Source organism: Pteropus alecto, unplaced genomic scaffold (genome assembly GCF_000325575.1).
Source record: "Pteropus alecto unplaced genomic scaffold, ASM32557v1 scaffold3, whole genome shotgun sequence".
In the NCBI taxonomy this organism is placed as follows: domain Eukaryota; kingdom Metazoa; phylum Chordata; class Mammalia; order Chiroptera; family Pteropodidae; genus Pteropus; species Pteropus alecto.
Genome location: NW_006442484.1, coordinates 29,176,810 through 29,204,124, shown reverse-complemented (window position 1 = coordinate 29,204,124; position 27,315 = coordinate 29,176,810). Strand labels below are relative to the sequence as shown.

The 27,315-nt window shown below is 32.0% G+C and overlaps 1 protein-coding gene and 1 pseudogene across 4 annotated transcripts in view; one reads left to right on the top strand and one right to left on the bottom strand.

The window, feature by feature from the left end:
• GALNT13 (polypeptide N-acetylgalactosaminyltransferase 13) overlaps positions 1-27,315 on the bottom strand; it is a 431,664-nt gene that overhangs the window by 350,845 nt on the left and 53,504 nt on the right. For 3 of the 4 annotated variants that reach the window (XM_006921078.1, XM_025039467.1, XM_025039468.1), the window contains exon 1: positions 23,060-23,201. In XM_006921078.1, the coding sequence (XP_006921140.1) occupies positions 23,060-23,201 (142 nt within the window). Of the gene's footprint in view, positions 1-23,059; positions 23,306-27,315 lie in introns of those variants that run through there. The other variant, XM_006921079.1, reaches the window with a different exon arrangement.
• On the top strand, positions 11,287-11,405 carry LOC112470657 (annotated as a pseudogene).

The window sequence follows — 27,315 nt, the reverse complement described above, 5'->3', positions numbered from 1 at the left end:
GGCAGAATATGACCTATCTTTCATTTTATTTTTGTAGACTTTTGACAAGATTTAAAACTCTGAATCCTTTTAGTATCTTTTCAAGAAGCAGATCAGGTTCATTTTAGATTCTGAAATTGCTCTTCTCTCCTTTTTTTCAGCTTCGTTGTCTTTAACAAGGTTAAAGAATATCTAGAATCATACAGACACGTTTTCCTTGTCCATATGATGTTGTCCATATGTACAAAGATTCTACTAAAAATGATTATGGTTTGCATTTGTATTTTCAAAGGTATTACTGATGAGTTTGACTCTTCCATATTCTGTTAAACGTCTGGGCATAACAATACTATTGAAATTGATAAGCATTACAGAAAAAGAAGACTGTTAGCAGAGGTCACTAAGTTTTGGCAGAGACCTTAACTCTCTCAAATAACAGTGAATCTATTTTTAATTCATTCCTGGATATTTAGTTGTAAGTGCCTCTGGTTCACTTACAGATATTGATCTGTTCAAAAGCAAGGAAGCCTTTGCCACATTAATTTTTGATCCTGGGCTTCTCAGCAACCTGGCATATTAAATAAGTGTGTCTAGCTAAATTACTGACAAGATTTATGAAAATCCTGCTATTTAAAGTTCAAAATCATTGATTTGAGGTTATTCATTAAAGTAAATATAAATTAAATAGCTTATTTTTTAAATTTTGGTATGAGCTTTCCTTGGATGGCTAAACTAATCTACATTTAAAATAACAAAATAACAATATCAATAACAGTCATTTCAGAGAATTTATTATATTCTAATTTCTATGTAATTTTTCCTGAAGATATAATTTAATCTTAATCCTATCAAGTAGGTAATATTACTGTATTGTAATTATCCCTGTTTAATAATGAGAAAACTAAGGTTTAGAAAGCTAAGATACTTGTCAAAGTTTACACGAAGCAAAGTAGCAAAGCAAGAATTCACACCCAGGCTGCCTCACTGCAGGGAGAGAGAATGATTCAAGTATAACTTTACAGAGTCTCAGCCATAGAGTAAATGTAAGAAGCCTCCTCAACATTTGGTCCCCTCACTATCATCTTCATCATATAGGGAAAAGATTGAAAGTTTCTGACTCTGAGAAGCAATAGTGCCAGTGATTAAGCAATAGCTTAGGAAGTTTAGAGACAATAATCTGTTTCCTTACTTCGAGAAATCTAGTTTGCATTAAATTTACTACTCCATTTGTAATGTTTTGTGAAGTATAGATATAATCACTGACACAACATTTTTGGAAAATCCTTGAAATCCATTTAGCTTGGGGATAATTCAGGCATGAATAGTATATTCAAGGAGAAAGTCTATAAACAAACAACAGTAATTAAAGGCAGTATTTTTAAAAACTACAATAATTCCCAGGTTTGAGACATCTTAGTTCTCTAGAGGATTCAGGGAAGACTTCAATAAGTAAGGTATGAGTGTAATCATCAAGAAAAGTTATAAGTTCAGAAATTGGACCTTACATCTACAATTCGAATGTGCATATGAATAACTTGGAAATCTGGTTACTATACAGATTCTGATTCAGTTGGTTTGGGTGGTACCTAAAATTTATTTTTCTAAAACTCTCCCAGGTGATACTGAGGTTACTGGTTTAAGAACACCCTGAGTTACAAGATGAGTCTCAACAAATATGAACAAATCTACAAGGCAGGAGAGAATCATACATATTTTGAAGAATAGTCAGTATCATTCTTTCCCTGGAGAAACAACAGATAGGAAGAAATATTTAAATCAAATTATGGAGGACCTTGAATAACCATTTACTACTCGGATTTTATTAGAAGTACAATAATTATTTTCAAGGCTTTCTCAGAGAAAAGTATTCCTTCAAAACTGACAAGAGCAATATTTAAAAGAAGTTAAGAATAAATGATAATTAAGTTGAGGCTGCCATGCCCTCTATTCTCGGAGAAAGCAGGGTTAATGACATGAAAAAAAAAAATTCTTTGGATTAAATTATTTCAATACTTTATTCTAACTAAAGCTCCAATTTATATCAAATACACATTCACATCAATAAAATTTTAAAGTCTAATCTCATACTACTTTAAATCAAACATTAAAGATTGCCAATTAATATTTTTCCACGTTATTCAATTTTTCCCAAAATTTTCTAAAAAATATGCAAAGATCAAATGCTCTGCAGCAATTAATTACTTAATACTTAAATATGTTTACTACGTAACTTATTTTAAATAGCCCAACATAGCAGATTGGCAGAAAAACCCATTTTTACAATTAAAACTAAAATGAACTCCCCTTGTTTTCCAAAATGAGCTATTACCTCAAATGTTTATTATTGGTTTCAAATGTTTTATTCACTCAACTCACATGATTCCAACACATCTTATTCTTTATAGCAGAATTATTTTACTAGTTTAATTAAAGTAATATAAATATTATCCTAATAAATTAATATCTGATTAGCCTGGGGAAAAATCTAGTTTAGGTATAGGAGACATCCAAGTTTTATGAGGCTTAAAACATTAATTTTGGAAGACCTCTTTACAAAAAATACAAAAATTGAAAATGATTCATGATCATTCAGGACTCTAAATCACTTGTACACATCAGAAGCTTAATGGGAAACAAAGTTCAGGTTAGGAACTACAGAGCCCACATTAAGTTGCATTATATAGTCGATTGATTAGTTAATTGATTATTGGGTGCCTACTATGTTCCAATACTATATTCCAATACTATAGAATTTAGCCAATACTCTTTTAGGCACTGAATCAAACAAAATTTTCATATTCATGGAACATATATGTTCTAAAGGTGGGAAACACAATAACACAAATAGATAAGACAAATTCAGAATGTATAAGAAGGTAATAAGGTAAGGGCTATGAAATTAAAATAGTATAAGAAGATAGAGAACAGTTTAGAAGTGACTATTTCAGCTGAAATGGTCAGAGAAGGTATGTCAGGATCTGATGTTTAAATTGAATTCTTTAATGATGAGGAAGAGATAGCCAGGCTAAAAGGGATTTTTATCCACAGTAGAGAGAGGAGGTGATCAATAAATAGTTGTTAAAATGTTAAATGAATAAATCTGACGCAAAGTATTTTAAGTAAAGTAGAAAATGCAAAGGCCTTGAGATGAGCATAACTTTCAATTTAGGAGACTGGAAAGAAGACTTGTGTGCAGAGAAAGGTAAGTTATGAATGGTAGATGAGGTTGGAGAGGTGGGGGGCCAGATCACGTATATTAATGGTTCTCAGGCCAGATTATACATTAAATCAGTCAATTGAGGAATTTTATAAAGCACCAATACCTAACACCTGTCAGAGTCAGTTAAATCAGAAGAGAGAAGGCAACCTGGTGTTCAAACAGAATCACTGTTTTCAGGCCCTCCAAGTAAATGTGATGTGCATCCAGTACTGAGAACTAATGATCCACAGACTTGAAGGCACAGTAAGAATTTGGATTTTAGCCTATCAGCCATGAGAAGGTTAGAATCAAGGGGGAACCAATAATGCCATCAAGGTATATAGTGTCTTAAATTAGGATTAAGAATGAATTCTTTGCTCAAATTCTTCTTGTTTTTTTTTTTTCATCTAATTTGTGTATTTTCACACATAACAACAACAATACAGTCATATGCAAAGCAGAGAATGGTACAAAATTTTTTCTATTCTTTTTAATGGTGATATCTAAATATTATACTAACCAAAAATTCTGACAGTTTCTCAATTATCACATAAAAAATTATATTCATTTTCATTCATCTAGACCACTTTAATTACAAAGATCTAGGAAGATTAAACTGTCAAAACCAACTTCTGCTTGCACATAGTTCCAATTCCCTTGGATCTTCTCGTACTAAAAGAATAGAAAGCTTGAATCAATTCTCTCTAAAATCTGAATTTTCTGGTAGCTCAATGATTTCTGGAAAGCAAGGCAGGAAGAATACCTCAGTTGTTCCAAGACTGATTTCCATGCTTCCTCTTCTCTGCCACCTTTTCCCAATTCTCCATACTCCTTACTCACATTTTTTTTTCATAGTACTTATACCTCTAACATATTGTATAGATTCCTTACTCATTTCCTCTATTTATTGTCTATCCTCCCAACCAGCAAGCAATATTCACAATAATTTTGTCTATTGTGTTTACTGATGTATCCCAGTACCAAAAGAAGTATCCAGCATACAGTAAATACTCCTTAGATATTGAAAGAAAGACTGTAAGTGAATGTGGTCATTATTTCTATTTTCAAGATGAAGAAACCAAAGCTCACAGAGGCAAATGAATTGTACAAGGTCATGTCTTTAGGAAATGACAGACAGGATTAAAATGAAGATCTGTCTCACACTACAGTCCAGGTGTTAACCACTATACACTAAATATTTAGTAAAGTATTTAAAGCTAAGACTAGAACTTTGTTCTGTGTTAAGACTCTAGACAGCCTCTAGTGCCAGAGAAAGGAGTTATGACTTTGAGCTGCCATTAGTTCTAACTTATTGAAGGACACTGAGCAGACAAGTAACATTATCAAAGTAGTATTTCAGGAAGATTTATCTTCTATCTGTGTGAAGAGATTAGAAGGAGAAGAACATCAAGGCAGCAAGGTAGTTCATAGAAAAAGGCACATAAATAAATCACTGGTAACAACAAATTATTCTTCAGCTTTGAGATGTGAATCTATTACAAATGTTCATTCACCAAATATTTATTGAAGGTATGCAATGTTCATAATAGTAATCAACAGACAACTTAAAGATCTTTAAAAAACCACTATAAAGTAAAAGTAGGAAAGGATATCCAAACTAGACTGAAGTTTATTCAGTCACGTTTAGTGACTGTACCTGTACCTGACCTATGAAAGACACTCTAGTAGATAATTTCCTGAGTCACAGATGGGTCTTAAGTCTTGAATACACAGTGCCCTTAGTAAAAACAATAACAAAATTTGTACATAAGTATCCTGAAAATAAAGAGATTATAATGGAAGAAGTTTAAATTAGATACTATATGAATTGAGAGGAGAAAATGGTTAACTCAAGGTTGGAATTGCAGAAATCTTCAGTGAATTACTAGTAATTAAGCTATAAAATATATTCCACCAAAATACATCAAAAATAGAGTGCTAATAGATTTGAGGTAATTCTTTGTAAACACCAGCAACTTTTAATGATATTGGGCATTGAAGATATAATGATAGTGATACATTTTAGGAAAGGCAGGGTTGTAAATTGTACAAGTCCATTTACAGTCACTGTAATTTCTAAATAAGACACTAGGTCAGAATCCTCAAAGTTCTCAGTAGGTTTAGTTTGGCCTCTAGGCTACGGACTATTAACCCCTCCATTACACAATCTTTATTTTATTGGTTTATACATCCTATTTACATTAGATTTTACTCAGAAAATATATTCTATGTCATTGAGATTTTTGAGAAACTGGAAAATATATTAGATTACTGCTAAGACTGTTACCATCTTTAAAACTCAATGATTATCTTTATATTGTTCTTTTCATTTGTCCTTTGTCATATAAATACTAATTCTAAAATGTTACATAATATGAATTCTATCAATGAGGCCACTTCATAGATTATCCTGAGTGATCCATACTAGTAAATTTTACTCTGTATACCTACTCTAAAGAGTTACACAAACATAACATAGCTTCTGGTTCATTTCTAGCTCCTTTTGTCATGAGAAGTGAGAACTTCAAATTATGAAATATAGCAATCACTGTAGCATCCTGCTTACCTAAGTTGGTAAAAAATTATATATTCTCAATATTTCTTAAGTTTTTTTCTAGCATGGTGATTTTCTAAAATATGTATTTATATTTTCATAGAACTCTAAGTTATTTTATTTTGATCTTGATATTAAAGTTAGAAAGATGGAGAAGTGTATGTGTGGTAGCATCTTGAACTAGGGATAAAGACTTCTTACATCACCTTCAGTATCCTGACTAAATTACTTTGCTATTTGGGACATGCCATGTTTTCACTCTTTCTGTACTTTAATGACTATGGATCATTTGTAAAAAAATTAAATGATTATGGTTGTATTTGTTTCCTAAGGCTGCCAAAACAAACAACCACAAACTTAGTGACTTAAAACTACAGAAACATATTCTCTCATAGTTCTGGAGACCATAAATCCAAAATCAAGAGGGCCACGCTCCATTCAGAGGCTCTAGGAAAGAATCTTTCCTTGCCTCTTCCAGCTTCTGGAAACCATTCCTTGGCTTGTGGCAGTATACCTCCATCTTGACGCAGTCTTTCTCTTTCTGTGAGTCTCTCTCTGTCTGCTCCTTCTCTTATAAAGACACCAGTCATTGCATTTAGGGTCCACCCTAATTCAGTATGAACTCACCTTAGCTAATTACATCTGTCAGGATCTTATTTGTGAATAAGGTCACATTCTGAGGTTCTAAAGGTACATGAATTTTTTTTCAGACACTTCAACCCATTATAGTGGTTATAGAATATTCTACCAATTTGTATAAAATATGAAATATATTGGCATATATAATGCACACAATCTAATTAATAGTATAAAATTATGTGAAAAAAACAAGTATTGATGTTTTCAGCTGTTGGAAAACCTATATTTGAAAACTTAATGCTTTCTTTATGTATTGATCATGTTTATACACTGTTTATGTCCTATATAGATTTCTAGTTAGATTCTTGAAATGATTCTCTCCAGTGGTAAATTATTTCTGGAACAAAAAGTGGAATTCTTGCTCTACAGATCCTTTCATCATGATAGCATTAAGTAAGTAATTGCTCGGTATTCCTTCTCTCTTTCACACATCTGATGTGCCAGGCACCTCTAGGTATAGGAAATATAGCAGTAAATTAAATAGACTGACATTACTATTGTCAGGAGTAAAGGGAGAAAACAAAAATAATAATAATTATTATTTAATTAATTTAATTAATGAAAAATTATTATTTAATATTATTTAATTAATAAAAGTATATGCCAGGTGGTGAAAAGTGTGGTGGACAATAACAAAGCAGAGAAGAAGGATAGGAAATGCAGGGATAAGAAACAATTTATATTTTCAAATCCTGTGGCCATGGAAGCCATCCTCCATCACTTACATTTGAGGAAATGCCTGAAAGACGGGAGAAGGGAAAATATAAGACAGAAAGAAAACTGTAGATAGAACATTACAGGTAGAAGAGACAGTAAATGCAAAGGCCCTGAGGTGGAATGATGCCTAGCATATTCCAAGAATAGCAAAAACACCAGTATGAATGGAGTAGCATGAACAAGGGGAGGTTAACTGAATTTGAAGTTGGTGATGACTTTAGCACATGTGGTATAGATACTTGTTAAGCCATTTAAGGACTTTAACTTTGACTCTGAGTGACAGAAAGCCAACATAGTGGTTTGAGCAGAAGAATGGCATGATTCGACCTGAGTTTTTTTTTTTTTAAATCATTTTGGTTAATCTGTTGAAAATAGATTATAGGTGAGCAAGAGTAGAAGCAGGAAACCAGTGACTTGGTGAGAAGTATTTGAATTTGGAATATATTTTGAAGAAATAATAAAAATGATCTGCTACTAAAGAATGTGAGAGAAAGAGAAAAGTTAAGAATGACTAAGATTTTTGACTTAAGGAACTGAAGTACTGGAGCTACTAAAAACTGAGATAGAGAAGACTGCAGGTAGGAAAGCTTTTTGTGGAATATTAAAAGGTCAGTTTTGAACACAGTAAGTTTGAGATGTCTCTTAGAATCCAAAAGTATATATCAAGTAAGCCTTGATTGTAAGTGTCTAAAAATTAGGAAAATGGCATGATGTGAATATATAAATTAGAAAGTTGTAAAATTATAAAATATATAAAGCAATGAGATCAGATTGCATGAGATTACTAAAAGAGTATAGATGAAGAACAAACAAATCCAATCCCATTTCCTGGGCTACCTCAACTTTAAGAAGTTAGATGTAAAGAGAGAATCTGCAGAGGAGATTAAAAAGGAGCAGTCAATTAGGTAGAAAATCGGGAGCATGTGATATCCTCTAAGACAAATAACAGAAGTATTACAAGGAGGTAGGAATGATTTGCTGTTTCAGATGTTATTCATAGCCAAGTAAGATAAAGGTTGAGATATGACCACTGGATTTAGCAAGATGGAAGCTGTAAATTGTCCTCATAAAAGCATTTTTGGTGAATTAAATACAAGTTTGCATTTAAGAGAGAGAACAAGAGAGATAATGCAAAACAATGAGTACAGAAAATTCTGTCAAAATAATTCTTAACTTCCTCATAAAGATGTCTGAAGAGTAAATGATATAGTGCATTGTGCTTTGAGAGTAAGGCTTGGCATATAGTAGACAATAATAAGTGGTACTTCTAATGATGGTGAAGATGTTTATTACGATGCACACCAACCTAATTCTTCAAAAGTGCCAATTTCCTCAAGAACAATTTTTCACCTACAAGAATCTATCTTTTGAGATCTAGTTCATACCTCGTATGATAAATAGGTAGAATTAAGCATGCCACAGATAGGTATATTAATAATGAAATAAAGTACAACTCTTAGAGTAAAGACAGAGAGAAAACACTACATGACAGCAAATAATGAGGATATAATGAGTAAGAAACTAATTAAAGAATGATTTTTAATATTTTTATCCTTTTTTAAAAGCCAGAAGGAAATGTTTAAACAAATTATAATGTATTAGATAGAATAATGTACAGCCAGTAAACTATTTTAAGAAATATTTAATGACATGAGAAAATGTTTAAAATATATGTTCAGAGAATTAAGGCAGAATATAAAAAGAAAATAATGCAGGATCTCTATTAGAAATATAAATTATAAACCAAAACTTAATTATAATAATCTGTATGTGGTTGGCTTATAGGTTTTTTAATATCCTTTCTTATGTTCATCTACATTGAAAAGTATTTTTAAAAATATTGTTACTGTAAATCAAAAAAAGAATTAAACTTCCAAAGAAGGAATCACAAATTATATTTAAGTAATTTTTAATAATAAAAATATATGGTGTTTTTACTTTAAAAAATAAGGTTTTGATTTTAGAATTATTAGCTTCAGGTAAATTAGGGGTTTTGTGCACCAATGTCTTTTTATAGAGCCTTTTATGAGTCCTAAAGCATTTTCCTAGTATATCTATTTAATCCTCAAAAGATAGAGAAAGTGAGATTCTATCTGGATCAGACTTTTAGTTAAGGCTAGATCAGATCCATAATAAAAATCTAGATCTTGCAACCACAGCACCAGTATTCTTGCCACTATCCTGGTTTATCTCCAGTATTCCCACTTATTGTACCAACCCAATAGAATCAGTGTGACAGACCTATGAGGAAACATATTTGAATGTACTTCCAAAAAGTATGAAACAAAAATATAAAAGATACAGGTTAAAGTAATGCCAAGTATAATTTTTAGATTAATATTTGACCACATTTCCACAGCCTGATTCTATTTTGAAATATGGTGAGATTCAGTGATAAAACAATATTTTCCATTCATTTTAGAAAATCAAATTGTTTAGATATAGAAGAGTAGGTGTACACCAAGAGGCTTGGTGTACACCTACTCTTCTATATCTAAACAAGCATTTCAGGGGACATGCCGAAAACTAAGACTAGAACTATAATGGTCATATCTCCAGATTAGAGCAGTCTGAAACCTGTCAAGTGTTCTATCAGATAATATAAAATGTCATAATCAAAATAGTTTAGCTCTGGAATATAATTTACAAGAGAAGTTAATGGAATCAAGAAAATAACTGATATAAAGACTTTGTAGATAAGATTTTCTACATGTTAATTTTAATATTACAAACCAGTAATGAGAGGAAAGATATGTATGTCACAGTGACTAATTACTGAAAAAAATATATCCTGATTATTAAACTAAAACAAAATACATATGTATCAAATCATTCCATGTGAAACGAAATTTAAAAACAAAAAACCTCAAAGAATTTGTGATTACAAGGACCTCTCAATTCAGTCCTGAACAGGGTTTTCCCCCAACTGTGGCCCGAAGTTTTATATTTATTTTCTTGTCCCTATGGAGTTTATTTGTACAACTAAATGTATCATAGTACAGAAACAAAATTTTACCACCACATGGATCCTGTATTTGCTTAATATATTCTACAATGTCTAATATATCAGATCCTTTAAGATCTTCCGTTTATTTTTACATTTCAAAAATCTGGACATAAAGTCACCATATACTTATACTCTATATTTAATGACATAATTTAAATCTAAGCACAGTAAAATGTAAAAAGTATAAAAAATAGAGAATTTGTGATTAGAAAATACTCTAATTAGCAAATGTATTTTAAATTAAATTATAAATATCATGGTGAGGTAAGTATTCTCATTTATTGATGATGAGATGTGAAGATTAATAGGCTTTCCAGGAAGTCATTAGAAATATCTATCAAGAGCCTTTTAAAATACATATGCCTTTAAAAAATTAATCTCATAATCAAGAATCTAGCCAAAGAATATAATAAATAACATTTTCAAAGATAATTTCCTAAAAATGTTTATAACATTATTTAATGGTAAAAAAATTAGAAGCAATCTATGTAAAAATTAATGAAAAGTAGTTAATTATAGAAATTATGGTACATATATATGATAGAATATTATGCAGCCATTAAAAACACATTTTTAAAAACTGTCTCATGTAGGACATAATGCTCATGCTATATTGATTGAAAAAGTTAAAATATTAAATTCTATTTTAGTACAATGCCAATTTCTGAGTAGTATTCCAGGTTATTTTTCTTCTTTATTTTTATTTGTATTTTAAATTTTTTTACAATAAATATTTATTAATTTTATTATCAAGAAAATAAATAGTACTGTTTTTTCAAACATAATGAATTATATTAGATTTTTCATTTGCCTTAAAGTCATAATGTCTAAAGAATATTTGGTTAGTAATATTTGGATTATTTTCAAGCTATATAACAAATTTTACATCAATTACAAATAATATCCAATGAATTCTAGAAAGTAAACTCCAATCGTTATGGCCAACTCATTCATATAAGCAATAGAAAAATTTATAGGTGCATACTGAGAAATATTACATGAAAATGTCATCCTTATTTCTAAAATCCATGCATTTCTTATCTTCAAAGAATAAATATTTCTGGAACAGCTAGATTTTATTTTGGAAAAAAAGTAAACTTTACTCTCCTTATACAATACACAAAAGGCTTAAAATTTTAAACATTAAAACCAAAATCTTCTAAAAGATAAAGCAGAAGAAAAAATTTTTTTGTCTATGGCCATGCCACCCTGAACAAGCCCAATCTCATCTGATCTCGGAAGCTAAGCAAGGTGAGGCCTGGTTACTACTTGGATGGGAGACCACCTAGGAAGACTAGGTGCTGTAGGCGTAAGAAATTTTAAAAATAAGGGATATAAACTGACACGGACTTTGCAATCTGTGAGGTCAACCAAGGGTTGCCTTGCCTAAAAAAAAAAAGAAAAAATCTTCATGGCTTTGGCAGAGGCAAAGAATTTTTAGATAGGACACCAAAAGAACAATAAAGGAAAAAAATAATACATTGGACTTCATCAAAATTGAAAATCTCTGCTCTTTGAAAAATACCATTTTAAAAAATTTAAAGCAAGCCACATACAAGCCAGTTACAAAATAGGTAAAAGACTTTGACAGATACTTTATAAAAGAAGATTGGCCAAGAAAGATGAAAAGATGCTCAATATTATTAGTTATCAAGACATACACATTAAAACCACAATGAGATATCATTACGAATTCACTAAAATGGCTAAAATTAAAAACAGTGGTTACGAAGTGTTGGCCAGGATATGGAGTAACTAGATGTCTCCTACTTCACTGATGGGAATAGTAAATAGTATAAGAACTTGGGAAAACATACTGGCATTTATCTTACAGAATTAAAATATACTCAGTATATGACTCAGCACTACCACTCCTTGATATTTACCCGAGTTGTAAAAACATATCCACACAGACTTATGTATGAATGTAGCAGCTTTATTCAAAACAGCCAATGAAAGAACCCAAATGCCCGTAACAGGTTGAAAAGATAAATAAATATAAAATACAGATATAATAGAATACTTCTCAGCAATAGAACCACTGATACACTTAACATGATGGATTAATTTCAAAACCCTTATGGTGAGCAAAAGTAGCCAGACACACAAGAGTTCATAGTGTATATTTCCAAATAGATTTTCTATAATGGGCAAAACTAACCAATAGTCACAAAAACCAGATCAGTGGTTGTCTGCAGCTCCAGTGAAGGAACTGACAACAGTATTTGAGGAAACATTTTAGAGGAGGGATCCTCATTGTGAGGGTGAACCCTGGGATTCATTTGTCAAAACTCATCAAACTTTACACTTAAACTAGAGCATTATATTATACTTCAATAATGTTTATTTTAAAATAATATTTCTTAACCAGCTACTATCCTCAATTATTACCAAAGCTATATTTACATACAGCCTCACTTATTGACTATGTGCCCTGTTCTACAATTTCATCACCTTATTTTTGGTAATTTCCTTTTTTTGGTTTTTCATTTTAAAAACTTTCCAATATTACTTTTCAATATTCATTTTCCATCATGTCTATTTTTTCCACCTTTTCACAGATGAATTAAATATACCACATACCCACATCTTTCTTAAAATTCCTCAATCTAACTTTCATATATGTTCTTGTATTGACTGTATGTATTGATTCATTCCATATATCCCATACAATATGCCTGCTCCATGCAGAGCTCTCTTCAATGATAGCATTACCACATGTCAATATACAGCGATCTTATATGCCTCTGCATCACAAAGACAGTGTATAAATCCAACACAAGGCAGAAAAGGAGAAAAGACAGTCCCTTGGCTATAAGTTTGCCAATTTAGACTGTAAACCAAATTTTATGGACCAAAAAAGGACAAAAAAAAAAAGTTTAGACTATGTTTAAACAATAACACCAACGAAAACTTTTGCCATGATAAGTAAGTTATTTTAAGTTTCTTAATCATCAACCTAAACTATATACTCTACAATCATAAGAACCTCTGAAAAGTGGTTCATGCATTCATTGTTCATTCATGCATTCATTGTTCATGCATTCATTGTTCATTCATTCAACAATTGCTGATCATGCATTCATTGTTCATTCATTCAACAATTATTAATTGAGCACCTAGTATAGTATGAGGTATGTACAATTTTAGGTGTTGAGGACAAAAGTGGACAAAACTCACAAAAATTCTATCTTAGCCACTTGTCTCTGCTGCAACATAGCGCTTTAGTGACAATGATTTCCAGTGATTAGAGATCAAATTTGTCTATCCCCATTTTATAAGTGGGCGGTTTGATAAATAGTTTTATGCCCAACTTTCTACTCAATCAACTCCAGTCTTTATGGAATTGAAAATTAGATCTTACCCTCAAAAGGCAAATATGGTCTTAATAAATTTTCTCTCTCCTTATTTCATATATTCTCTCTGACATTTCATTCATATAATTCTGAATTCCCTTCTCCTCTTCTAAACATGAAAACAGGAACATGTCTTCTTTTTCTTTCTCTTCTATGCTCTGACACAAATCAAGCACTCAAATGTTTGTTCATAAATCGTCTCAGCTTAATTAATACTGATTAAAATTTTGAGTACTTTTTAAAACATCTAAACTCAATTTTACATAAGGAAAATTTTCCTTGTCCCTACCAATCAATTTGCCAAGAGAATCAATTTAAATGATTTAATATTTCATTTAGTTACCATCTAATTCAAGTGGTTTTCATTCATAAATAAAACTTTAATGCCTGAGTCTTTATTTAAATAAAGATAAAATTGCCTTAATGCTATCGCCTTGCATACATCACAGCATTGCATTCTCCTTCTAAACTTCAGCTGGTGATCACAGATCTTTCCTTTTCCAGAAATCTTCACTGGTTCCCCATTTCCTACAGAACAAAGTTAAAAAGTCCTTTCCCCAGCATTCAAAATCCTTTAAAAACTGTCTTTATCTTAACTTTCAACATAAAATCTAGAAATCCCCTTTATGACTGGTTTCAATCAACCTATTTACATAACTCTGATATCCTTATTATGGGAAAGGCAATAGCTTTCTCTTTCCTTCTGACATCTATTCCCTACCAATTGTCACAAGTCCACATAATTTATATACCTTCACAGTAGTTTATCTGGTATCTCTCTTAGAGCAGCCACAACTTTCTATCTAGTAATGTGGTTATTTATGTACATGTGTGTAATTACACATCAGGCCTCCAATAGGCTGTATTATTCTTGAAGACATATGTTCTATTTGATTAAACTCTGGATATTTCATAGTACCTACCCAGTAGCTATATTGAATAAATGGATGAAAAACTTGCATCAATTATTCTTATTAAGCTTTGAAAAACATAGTGCCTCTAATGTTTACAACTTTTAACTATTCTAAGACTTCAGAGGCTTGGCCCCAAAGGAAACTGCTGAGAAAAATTATGACCTAAATTAATTAGAATACTGTAGAGATTCGATAAATGCAAAATTGCTGAAGTCTGAGATAAGGGATGGTGAGTCTATAAAGTACTTTTCTCCTAAGTTAAATAAGACATGTTTTCATACAAGGTCAGTGGCCACCTCCTTCTTTGTCCTCTGAAAATATCCCTGTTTGTGTAAATACATTATAAATAGTATGTATGTTATGATTACTCTGCCTAAAAGGAGTCTAGGCATCTGAGTCAGGGACACAGCATAACATAGTGGGTCAAAGTCTAGGCTCAAAAGTCTGACAAACCAGGCTATGAGTCCTTCCTTTCATCTTACTGGTTTTGTGACCTTGGGGAATTTAATTAGCCTTTCTAGGTCTCAGTTTCTCATATGTAAATGAGGATAATAATAGCACCTACCCTTCATGCTACTTTGAGAATTAATCAAAATTATTTATACAAAGTACCTAGCACAGCAAACCTAATAATTGTTCATTATTACGCTATATTTTTATTTCTAACATTGAGTAGACAAGCAGATGGATCAGTGAATTATGAATAAAAGTGTGAAAGGACAAAGCAAGTATCAAAGGTCAAAATTTTATAAGGCCTATTAATATTTGAACATTATTTATAAACTTTATTAAAAATTATCTGGGAAGTATATGCCCTTGATCTAAGTTGACTGTCTTTATGCCTCACTCTTTATGACTACAAATATTATCATCTGAAAATTTCAATGGTCATCATAATTTATTCAGGGCAATTCCAATACTGACAGTGCATTTTAATCAATCACACACTTTACTTCTCCCCAAAATGTAAAGCCATACTTAAAAAAAAAAAAAACAAGGAAAATTTAGTATTAGCTTTAATACTCTAATTCACCATTTTCCAGTTTCTTGTCACACCTACACAATGGAATTTTCCCTTAAAGTACCAAAGATTAACAAACACTTACTGTTTAATAAATGAGTACATTGCTAGGTGTTAATGTTATCATTTAGAAAGAAATAAAAGAAAAGGCTGACATAATAGCCCACTGTCAAAAATTCAAGACAGCAAGGCTAACCATGTCCCCAGATTTATAAGAAGGGACCAGTTAGCTTCCCAGGAAGGACCAAGGGAAACATGCAGGTATTGAGTTGAGATTACCAATCAGCAATTGCACTCATTCCCTGATTTCCTCCAATTAGGAGCAGCAGTGGAGAGTCTCAAGGGACACAAGTGGGTAAGCATTACTTTGTAGAAGCTTAAAATGCCAAATAAGGTAATAGTGTTTTATAAATGATCTGAACCCTGAAGGGTCCCTCGGAAACATTTTCCTGGCTGGAGCCGATACATCCTACTCACCAGGGAGATCCAGCCTAGGGTGTTTCTGAGCGTGAAGACAAAACACTCAATTCAAGTTTTCAAGAAGTATACTCCATATTGGTATCTGAATGAAGGTACAGTACTTGAATTTCAATGCAAACTGACTTTTGTTGATGACCACATGCTCTAGTATAATAACCAAATCCTATTCTATTGGTTGTTAAAATTCTAGCACTTCCCCTTAACTTCACTGTGAAATAACAGAAGATATACATCAGTCTCTGCTCCAGTTCCTAGCACAGAGCTGCTCTAACCCTTGGAATTTCCTAAGTGCTAAGAGCACTAGAAGCATCTTTTGTTCTAATATTTGGTCTTTGACCCTGGTATCAGATACTGAGCTCCTAAATCTTTTAAAACTTCCTGGGTGACAAGAATGCCTTTTGTTTGAATGAGGCAACTCTTAGTGAGCTCCTGGATGGCTCTTAGATGGGGGCTGGTCACCAAAAAGAATAGGAGCTTGAAACTTTCAACCCTATTCCCCATGCTTCAGGGAAGAGGAGGGGTGAGATTTAGTTAATGATCATTCATGTCTACAGGATGAAGCCTTCATAAAAATCCCAAAAGTATGAGGTTCAGAGAGTTTCTGGGTTGGTTAATGCATCCACAGACCTAGAGGGCGGTGCGCCCCAGATCCATGGAGACAGAAACTCCTGCACTTAGGACTCTTCTGGACCTCACCCTATGTATTGCTTCATCTGAGTGTTCATTTATATTCTTACTATACTCTTTATAATAAACTGGTAAATATGAATAAGTGTTTGCCTGAGTTCTGCAAGATATTTTAGCAAATTATGAACTCAAAGAGCAGGTCATAGGAACAATGATTTATAAGTAGTCAGTCAGAGGTACAGGTAAAAACTGCTACTTGCAGTTGGTGTCTGAAGTGGGGGCAGTCTTCTGGGACTGAGCCCTTAACTTGTATAATCTAATATTAACTTCAGGTAGACGGTGTCAGAATTGTAGGACACCCAGCTGATGTCTCAGAGAATTGCTTGTTACAGAGGAAAACCCGCATGTGTGGTGTTAGAAGTATTTGTGTACGTGAGTCAAGGAGAAACACAGAATTGTTTTCCCACTCACTCACTCTGCCTCAGTTTCCTCAGATGTAAAAAAAAAAAAAAGAATACCTACTTCACAGATTTTGGGGGGAGGAAAAGTAACTGAGCTAACATTTGTAAATAATTAGAGTATTTAATAGCTTATAATTATTGCTATTATCATTATTGGCTAATGCACTTATCTTTGTTTACATATAAGCAGCAATTCTTTCTTAGATATTTTTCCCTTTTTTTGGAAAGAAAATTTCATTTCATTTCCTAAGTATGTATAATATGTTCAAGATTCAGGATCAGGTAGAGAAAAGTAGGTTCTTTCCCTTCTAAAAATCTTAACTTTATATCTATTCTGTCTTCCGTGACAAAGGAAAGACCTTTCTGTAGTTTCTAAGCAGAGCTCTTCCCATCATGTCACTTGTATATCACCACTTCTCATATTAGACTACACATTATCTGTGGGCTGATCAAAAGCTAGATACTAAAAGAGGTCATTTTCCATAGTTTTATTGAAAAAAATGGCCAGAAATATATAATTCTTCATTTGAAGACTAACCTAATTTTTTTAAACCATGACTCAAATTCATTTCATTATACAGACAGCAACGGAGGTCCAGAGAGATTAATTAACTTGTCTAAGGACATAAGCCCTTAGTTGGGGAGCCAGGAGTAGGATCTGATATTGCACAGTACTCATGCAAATTTGCTACACAACTTCAAATTTCTGTACTGTTTACAAGTGCACTGCAGCACACTGGTCTTTTTAAATACCTCTTCTCTAAAATATCTTTTCCAATTCTTCCACTTTGGGAGTAGCTCCACTTACTATTCCATAACAGGAGTCAAAAATGTCCTCCAGTGCATTTTAGTTCTAGGTGGCGCCAAAGTGGCATAAAAGAGTTAAAGTGATCCTCTAATGTACTTATGTTACCAAAAAGCAATCCTAAGAAAACAGGAAAAAAAGGGGAGTCACGGATCTGTATCTAATATTGGAAAAAGTCTACATGCTCCTAAAAAGTCATAAAATAATCTTTTTTATAGCATCATTCAGTAATTGATGTATAAAATGATGATGCTGACTCAGTAACAGATTCAGTTATATTCCATATATTCCATTTAACAAAAAAGAGAATATAATCCATTTTAGGGGGGGGAAAAAAACACCATACAAGTGATGTTTATTAAGTCTGATACTTATAGTTTAATAATATAGCCATCTTCCTACTGAACAATTCCATTCAGTTCCCTAACAGGTGTCTCAAATTCAATATGTCTAAAATAAACTCAATGTCTGCAAATTATCTCCTCTTACATTCTCTCCTCTTTCATGAAATTGAGTCAAATAATGCCCTGTAAGAAACCTGAGACTTGTCCTTGACACTTCTATCTCCTACACCTGTCAGAGCCAGTAAAGCATCCAGCTCTCTTACTCCCATATCTCAAATACCTCTTTCTTTCACCCACTTCTTTCATACCTCACTGCCACTAATCTGTTCTAAGCAGGCATCAATTCCTCCACCGAATTCATGGAGTGATGCCACAGCTGCCTTCCCAGCCTCCCTGAACTGAATCCATAAAACTAACGCAGTCATGTCTGCTCTATCTTTTAAACCCATTCAGTAGATTTCTAATTTTTAAATCCATTCAGTAGCTATTATTCATTCACTCCGTTATCAATATTATGTAACAGACATATCAAACCCAGAATCAAAAACAAATATAGGACCCCAGAAATACCTCACAATTAGTCAAAATGTTCACCCCCATCCCATGCCCTTATCTCCCCCAAATACATGACAATCAATGTCCTAAATCTCACATTTATAATTAGCTTTGCTTGCTTTATATGAAGTCTTGTTGCATCTCTATATATTACTAAAATGTATATTTGTAAATTTTAGTTGCTTTTAGCTGTTCTAACTGTAACAAGCTGTATGTCATCTTTGAGAGACATCACTTTTATACTTATTATTATATCATCAATAATCATTCATATTGGTGCAGGTTGTTGTACTTTAATTTTGACTACTATATACTAATCCTTTATATTGATATACCACCATTCATCAGCTTTTCCTCTGATGGCCCTATGTTTTATTTTTATAAGCAGTAATTCTTTAAAATATTTGTGTATATGGAAAATTTCTTAAGTATATGACTATGAGTGTTAGGTCATACACAAATTTTCAGATTTCAGAGATAATGCCAAACTGCTCTCTGAAGTTGTAAAAATGTGGAGATGTATCATCTCTAACAATTGGTATTCTCGGCCTTTTTAATTTTTGGTAACTGAATGGATATAAATACGTAATTGTAGCCTTGGTCTGCATTTCCCTGATCAAAATTGATGTTAGATATTTCTTCATAAGTTTTTTTGCTATATATATTCTCTTTTCTAAGAAGCATCTACTCAAGTCTGTTGCTCATTTTTGCCTATTGAACTATTTAGGCTTTTCTTATTAACAATAGGAGTTGTTTGTATATATTTGACAATAGTTGCATGTTTCACAAATATCTACAATTTGTAACTATTTTTACTTTAAGCTACATTTGAATAAACCAACTTACTCAATTTTAATACAGTGAAATTTGTCAATTTTTTAATGGTCAATGTTTTTGTGTCGTATTTTAGAATTTTTTCTTAATTCAAGGTATTATAGATGTCTAATTTTTTTCTGCTAAGTTTTAGTTTTATTTTTGACATTAATACATCTAAAGTTTATCTTGGTTTATGACATGAAATAGAAATGCAATTTCATGTGTTTTTCACATGAATTATCATTTTATTTTCAGGTCTATTTATAAAATAGCCCTTCTTTCTCCCATTGATATGCAGTGCTTCCTCTGTCATACACTGAATGCTCCAAACATGTGTGTGTCTACTTCTAGGTCTCAATTCTGCTCCACTGGCTAATTTGTCTGTCCTTTTTTGTCCCTTTGTTCTAATATCATAATCTTAATTACTCTAATTTTATAAGACCTCAATATTTTTCTCCTTCAGAAGGCTCCTGGGTTTTCTGTAATCTTTATCATTTCATAAAAAATTTAGTATTTTCTTCTTTAACAATTTCCTACTTTAATGTTTTAGACCTCAGCTTAAATGCCACAGCCTCTGTGAAATTTTATTTAATGCCCTGGATACACTTGCCTCTACTCATAACATCTACTTCCCTCTTCCTCATCCTAATACCCATTATACCCACTGTGCTTGTAATCATTTCTAAATTACATTTTTACAGAGAGAGAGATAAAAAAAAAAAGAAAGAAAGAAAAATGTTTACTTTGCTATTGACTGTAAGCTTCCTAACAGTAGGAACATCAGTTTCCTTACATCCCCATGTCTTACCACATCATAGGAACTTAACATTTTTTTTAAAGAGTTACTTCCTCCTCTGGAGTCTCATCCTGAATAACGGCTACCCCTTGCGGACAGCAAAGCTTGGTAGAGCCTCATTCAGACCTTTCAGGCAAATTCTCAACATTTACCAGATATTGGTAAAGGATTATCGTGAGCCAATACTCCACTGAGAGTTTATGCACATCATCTCATTTAATTCTCAAGGCAACCTTGTGAAGCAGGATTTATTGCTACTAAGGTTGTCATTTTAAGTAAGGAAACTAGGATTTTGTTGAGGACTTTGACAAAGTTATACAGATAGTTCAGTGGGGAGGAGGTAAGAACCGGGTTGTTCAACAAAGGTTTTTAATTTTGTGGTAACATTGTCATAGCACCTGTGACTCAGATGTCCTTATGCTTATGCTTTGGACTTGTTTTTCCTTTGCACATTACAGGGCTATGGTTTTTTTAATTGAGATATAATCGATGCATAACATTGTGTATCATTAAGGTGTACAACATGTTGACTTGATAGGCACTTAAATAATTGATGATTTGATGACTAAATTAATGAATATTTCTTAAAAATTAATTCAAAATATGTGGTAACATTGGATACTTAGAAATTGTTTAAAATTTAGAAATAGGATTCTTAGAAACTACCTAATCCAAACCCTTTGTTTTAATAATGGAGACACATATGTCCATAAAGATACATTTTTTTTAAGTCAAAAGGCCTGTTTTTAGTAAATTTTGAGCATGAAAATTTCAATCAAGTGAACTTTGCACAACATCATTTGCCTGTATATAAAATATTTTAAGTACATGGCACAATTCCTGAATGAAGTAATATTCTGAAATAATAATTAAAAATAGAAAATGAAATTCAACCCTAAATCTATTTTACGATACCAAGATAAACATTAATATACAACACTAAACAAGTCTTAAAATAAAGAGAATATAGTTTAATTAACAATTTAAGTACAAGGACAAATTTTTTTTTTCTTGCATCATTAAATTTCACATTTTGAGATTTAAGACTGAGCGGTAAGAACTTAAATCAGCAAAACTGTACTTGTTTGGTACTTGAAAAAAGCTGTCATAATTTTGCTGAATCAGATTACAACACTTTTTGTGACCAATCTAGATGTCTCCATTCAACAAATGACAAAGTGGTCATTTCAAACTTATGTGATCCATCAAAACACATTTACACTTTCAGCCAAGCAGCAGCTCAACTGATTCTAACAAAGAAACAGAGACGACTGATTAACTCTAGGATTTTAACCAAAGATCAGCAAATAAATCAATCCCCATGTTCATTTATCAAGAACTAATGGATCCATAATGTTCTTTTATTTGAATAGTTCTAGTATAAAGGTGTATACTAGTTCTAGTATAAAAAAATGCACATAAACTATCTAAATAGTTCTAGTATAAAGGTGTAAAAAAATGCACATAAACTACCTAAATGGGTCTAGGCTCAGTTACTTCCAAGGTACTTTTTCCCAATTCTTTGTACTAGTCAAAAACCACAGTGGAAAAGTTAGGCTCATTTTGAAAAGAAGAAGATAATCAGAATTTCTCCAATTGAGTAAGAGTATGATTGTAATCTAAAGCAAACTCAAGATGTCTAAAATGGTCTTTTAACAAAAATTAATTTTTGGAAATGCTCTTCTGTATTTCTCTAAATCTCATAAAACCAGACGATATCAATGAAATTCTATTCAGTAGCATATTTTGATTAATAAATAATCTCAAAAATATCTGTAACATGAAAAGCAAATTACAGTCCTTAAATAAATGCAAATTTCAAGTCAGTAATTTAGATTCATTTTTCCCAAAGGTACAAATATTTCAACTGGACCTCAGAGTTTACCTTTTGTCATATTTATGAAGGAAGCTTTTGTTAAACAGACAATTAATGTACACTAGATTTCAAGAAAAAAATAAAGTTTAATTCAATGAGAATAAAATTAATTTCAAGGACCCATAAATACTTTAGATGCACTCATTTACTAAGAATACTTAAAAACATATGTATAGATTTAGAAGTCAACAAAAAAGCATAGAGAAAAATATTTGGAATAATATAGGAAATGAATCTATGACTTCATTTAATAAATCCCCATTTATACATAGCACTCTGATGTTTTAGAATTCACTCTTATCTAGCTATTGAAACTGGTCCCTAAAGAGGTAAATATTGAGTTAAAGTGACTTTATAATATACTCAAAATTATCTTTTGCTCTTAGCATAGGGCAACAATCTGACAGCCCACAGTTGAATCTGGCCACCAACATGTATTTTGATTACAAAAGTGGTGTTTGTTCATTTGTTTTATTGTTTTTGGAAGTCTTTAGGAGTGCCACACGCAGTTGCATTTTGCTATAGTATCTACCATCTCACTTTAACAGGTTTTCCTCTTTATGTTACATGCTTGGTCCCTAAGGGCTTTTGCTTCTGGAAGCTTACGTTTAAAATTCTTTCCAGTTAGGATGTTCTCTAAATTGTTCTTTCCATACAATCACAGAACGTAGGAATTTTAGAATTGGAAAGTAACTTAGAGATGAACTCATTCTTCTCATTTCTCCCAACAAGACACTGAGGCCGAGAAAAGTAGAGTAGCTTTCCCATGGTTAAATGTAGATAAATAGTTCTGCCAAAACGCTCTTCTAACTCAACAAGTTTAAGCAACCCGTATTTTGAAGTTTCATGTTTTGTAATGAGTCACTGTCATTCTCATCTCTTTAAAAGTAACATTTACTTCATAAGCACTTACCCCTGAGAGCAGGTAGCAGGGATCTTTCCTTCTTGTCATCACATTTGTTACATTCACTGAAGTAGAGGAGTAAGAAGACATCAACCAGAACCCACATCAGTGAAGTGGCTAGAACCACCTTGCAGTAAACAAACCTCCTCATGTCTTTCCTTGATTTCTAGTTAACACATAGATCGAAGACAGATGCTACTGTGATAAATCCAAGCCACAAAGGTGAAGTCCAGAATAAAGGCAGAATGCATCCCACTGTATTTTAAAAAAAAGAAAAGAAAAATTTCATTACCATAATATTTGTCTTGCATAAAAGAGATATAACATGAAATATATGACTTATTTAATGTTCCCATATACATCAGGACTGGACTTTCAAAGGCAGAATTAGATGTCCAAATAAATTAAAGTTGCAGGCAAGTCAGGTGGATAAAATTCACACAGCTAATTCTAGACCTGCCACTACTCTGCTAGGCCCTTGACAATTATTTGATTTCTTTAAGTTGTACTGTATTCTCCTTAAATTCCTATCACAATATTCTGCAGACTACAGGTTGTCAGATAGTATGGTTCTGAACCTATGCTGTTTCAGCACTTCCAGGAGCCAAAAGTGCTGAAATAGAAGTCATTCTGGGGTACAAAATATTGTAGTGGCTAAGAACTGGCCTTTATACACAGACAGGCCTGGGTCTATTCACTTCGTCTTTTTGGAAGCCTTTCTAAGCCTCAGTTTGTTCATCTGTGAAATGAAAATAACAGTACCAAACCTAAAGATCTATGCGGACTAAGTTCGATAATGCTGGTAAACCATCTTGCAGAACACAAAGTTATCAATATTAAGCTATAAAAGAAAAAATTCTGAGATTCTGAAAAAGAGCAATTATATGAAATAAGTCATCAGTTATTAAGCCATAAAACCCCATCTGGTCTGCACAGAGAGTATCCACAACAGATCTTTATTTTAGAAAAGACGGAATACATTCAAAAAATATTATCAGAGGAGAAATAACACATTAGTGTAAAGTGACTTAGAATAACCAGAGTAAGAATTCTAAAAGGCATACCAAAGACATGTGCAAAATTAATAACAAAATCAAAGTAAGTGTAGGATTAATACCACATACATATTTGTCTTATTTATACTAAATAGAACAATAAGAACCTGGTCAATTTGTTTCTGTTTCTACAGTAAATATATCAAACCAAAAATATTCTCATATCATATGCTACACTTAAAATAATATCAAATAAGGTATAAATTTATTGATGTGAATAAGTAACATAGTTTTGATGATATTTGGGAAGAACAGCTATTAAATACAAAGATACTCAGAGTATTTCAGAAACATTTGCCTCAAAATAAAAACATCAAAGTACAATTTGCTGAGGCAGAAGCTCTTTGAATTAAGGGCAGCTGACTTTGCATCATAAAGCAACATAAATGCTGTTCCCTGTTACAATCCATCTAGACTGGTAACGAATGCGAAATTTACATTAAGTGACAGTTTAAAAATTATTTTAACAAAGTTTTTCTATAGTTACATAGAATTTACATTTATTTGGCATTTTAAAAAAGAAGCAAACTGTGCAAATTTGAGGAATGCATGATATTTGGGATTTGTTTGCTTCTTATTTTTCTTGGAAAAAAAAAATACTCTGCTACTTATCTATTTCATTTTGACTTCACTGTTCCATAAAAAATATAGCTAAACGTTGGAACCCAGCCTCTAACCCTGATAACGAGAAAAATTCCCCTATATTTCCTGTTGTGTTATATATGCTTTACTACACTGTATGGGATGTGAAAGCTATCAAATTTTCTGTCCTTCTTTGATCCTAAGATGGACTCGGTCCCTTCAGTTTATTATAGACAAGAAGTCCCATGGAAAAGTACATATAAGACTGATGGTTATCAAATAGCGATTTCTGGATTTAGAAGGAATACTTAAAAATAAAAGATCCTATAATAAAGGATCTATATATTAGATAAAATATTTTAATGTAAAGATTGATAATAAAGGCATAAACACCACAATCACTGGCTATGTCATAAAAGTAAAAGATGACTTTAGGTAGGCATTTTGCCTCTCTGTGCTTCATTTTCTTATAACATATTTTCTACTCTATCCATCTCATAAAATATTGTGAGGCTTAAATAGGATAAAGAAAGAGGACATTTTAAAAAGAAAATATAATGAATATGATTATAATAGAAAAAGTAAAATCATTTAATGTTAAATATTAAAATGGCTAAGATAAGTCATTTCCTAAGAGCTTAACAGTTGAGGTTATTGAAAATTCAATTTCAGCTTTGGTTATACAAAAAGGGAAAATCACATCTTATTGCCATTCCAATTATTTTAATTTCATAGCCTGCTAGATCTATATATCAAGACATTAGCACTGAGTCTAACTTTAATATTTTATAGGAAAAAACTAAGTTCCTGTTTCAATTTTTGTTTATTTATGAAATAGTCTTTTCTTATACATTTTAAGATTTTAATTTTATCTCTTAACTTAAAAATATTCTACATGTTATCATTTACAAGAGTCTTATCTACTGGCATTTGTTAAATAGTAATCTCATATATTGTGTTCCAATACTCTTCCCGTAAGAATAAAACTGGTTGAGCAGAAGGATGGTACAATATACACAGTAACACCAACCAACATAAGCACAGTTGGTGGCCCAGGTTTATTTAAGAGAATCAGCATCTGTATTATGTTTTTATTCCAGTAAACCCCTATTTATTTGCAAACACAGTTCTGTTTCTCAAACCAAGTCCAACTTCTGCAATATTCCTGGCTTGCCAAGCCCATGTGGAACATGATCAACTTTGCATAAACTACAGGCTCTTCGATCCAAAAATACAACCCCTTTTCTAATTGTTGCAAATTTTTTGAGCACAGTCATCTCCTTCTTTAAAAATATTTCTCTAGATAGGAAAACTTCAACAGTTAGAAAACTAGTAAGTACCATCTTGCTAATCAGAATCCTTTCCTTTTCTTCCTGCCCAGTAAATAATGGAGTATCAGCCAGATATTCTAAGAGATATTACAAAATTTTTGTTTGAAAATATACACCATTTTTCCTATCTTTATCAAAATGGATTTCAAATATAAAAAATAAAATCTAGATAAAGTTTAGAGGTTTAGTAACTATGTTCTTAAAATAGGAAGACTTTTTTTGTTTTTAATTAGGAGATTATCCCTTACCCAGGGGGTCTAGTTTAGTTGCTATTCGACTCATTTTTATCTGTAGTCATATATTTTCTTTTGTAGAAAACTGCATACTAGTTGCAAATTTATTCAATCTATTTTATGAGGCTGTGTGAGGCTGCCAAAAGATCCTGGAAGCTAGTGTAAGACTGCTGGTAGTGCTCCCAGAAGTTCCGGGCACCCAACAGACTTTAAATGTTTTAAATAGCTATGCAGGGGCTTCTGTGAACTGGTCACTGGACAATTTTGCAAAATTTGGTTTAAGAACTGATAAATCTAGTGAGTAGGCATGGAAAAAATACCCTGAATCAGCTACAGGTGTTATTCTCAGGAAGACAGATCTTTGTATGAAGGAAGATCTAAAATGAAAGTGAACTAGAATATATCCACAGCCTAAACCATAGATACCACTGTAAAAACCACATCACAATGAAAGATACACTAAGAAAATAGGAAGAAAAAATAATGTTAAATAAACGCCTTATGTGGAAAAATGGTGTAGAAGCAAAATTTATATATATATATATAACCTTACTTGCATTTAAACTAAGGAAAATTTAAGTATTCATAACATAAGATTTGACTTTTAGGAAGCAACCTAGCTTAGAATCTAGAAATATATATTTCAGAATTAAAATGCCATAATTTGAATATGGATTCCAACATCCACTAATTGTATGACTTAATTCAACTTACTTAAATGATCCATGCCTCCTTTTTCCTACTCACAAAATGTGAACAATAGTTGCTACTTCATAAGGCTATGATGAATATTGAGTAAATTAATACATGTAAAGCTCTTATAACAGTATCTGATATATGAGGGGCTCACTATACAGTAGCTACTACTAGTAGTAACAGTAATATTGTCATCATCATGAACATAATTGAAAGAATGAGAAAAAAGAATGAGGAGTCTCCCTACCAATCTTTCTAGAAGCAGTGTGTATGTTCAGTATGTATGTATTCAGGGAATCAGGAGACAAGATGAGCATCACAAACATATTTAAGATTTACAAATATGTTTTAATATTAAATCACAAATA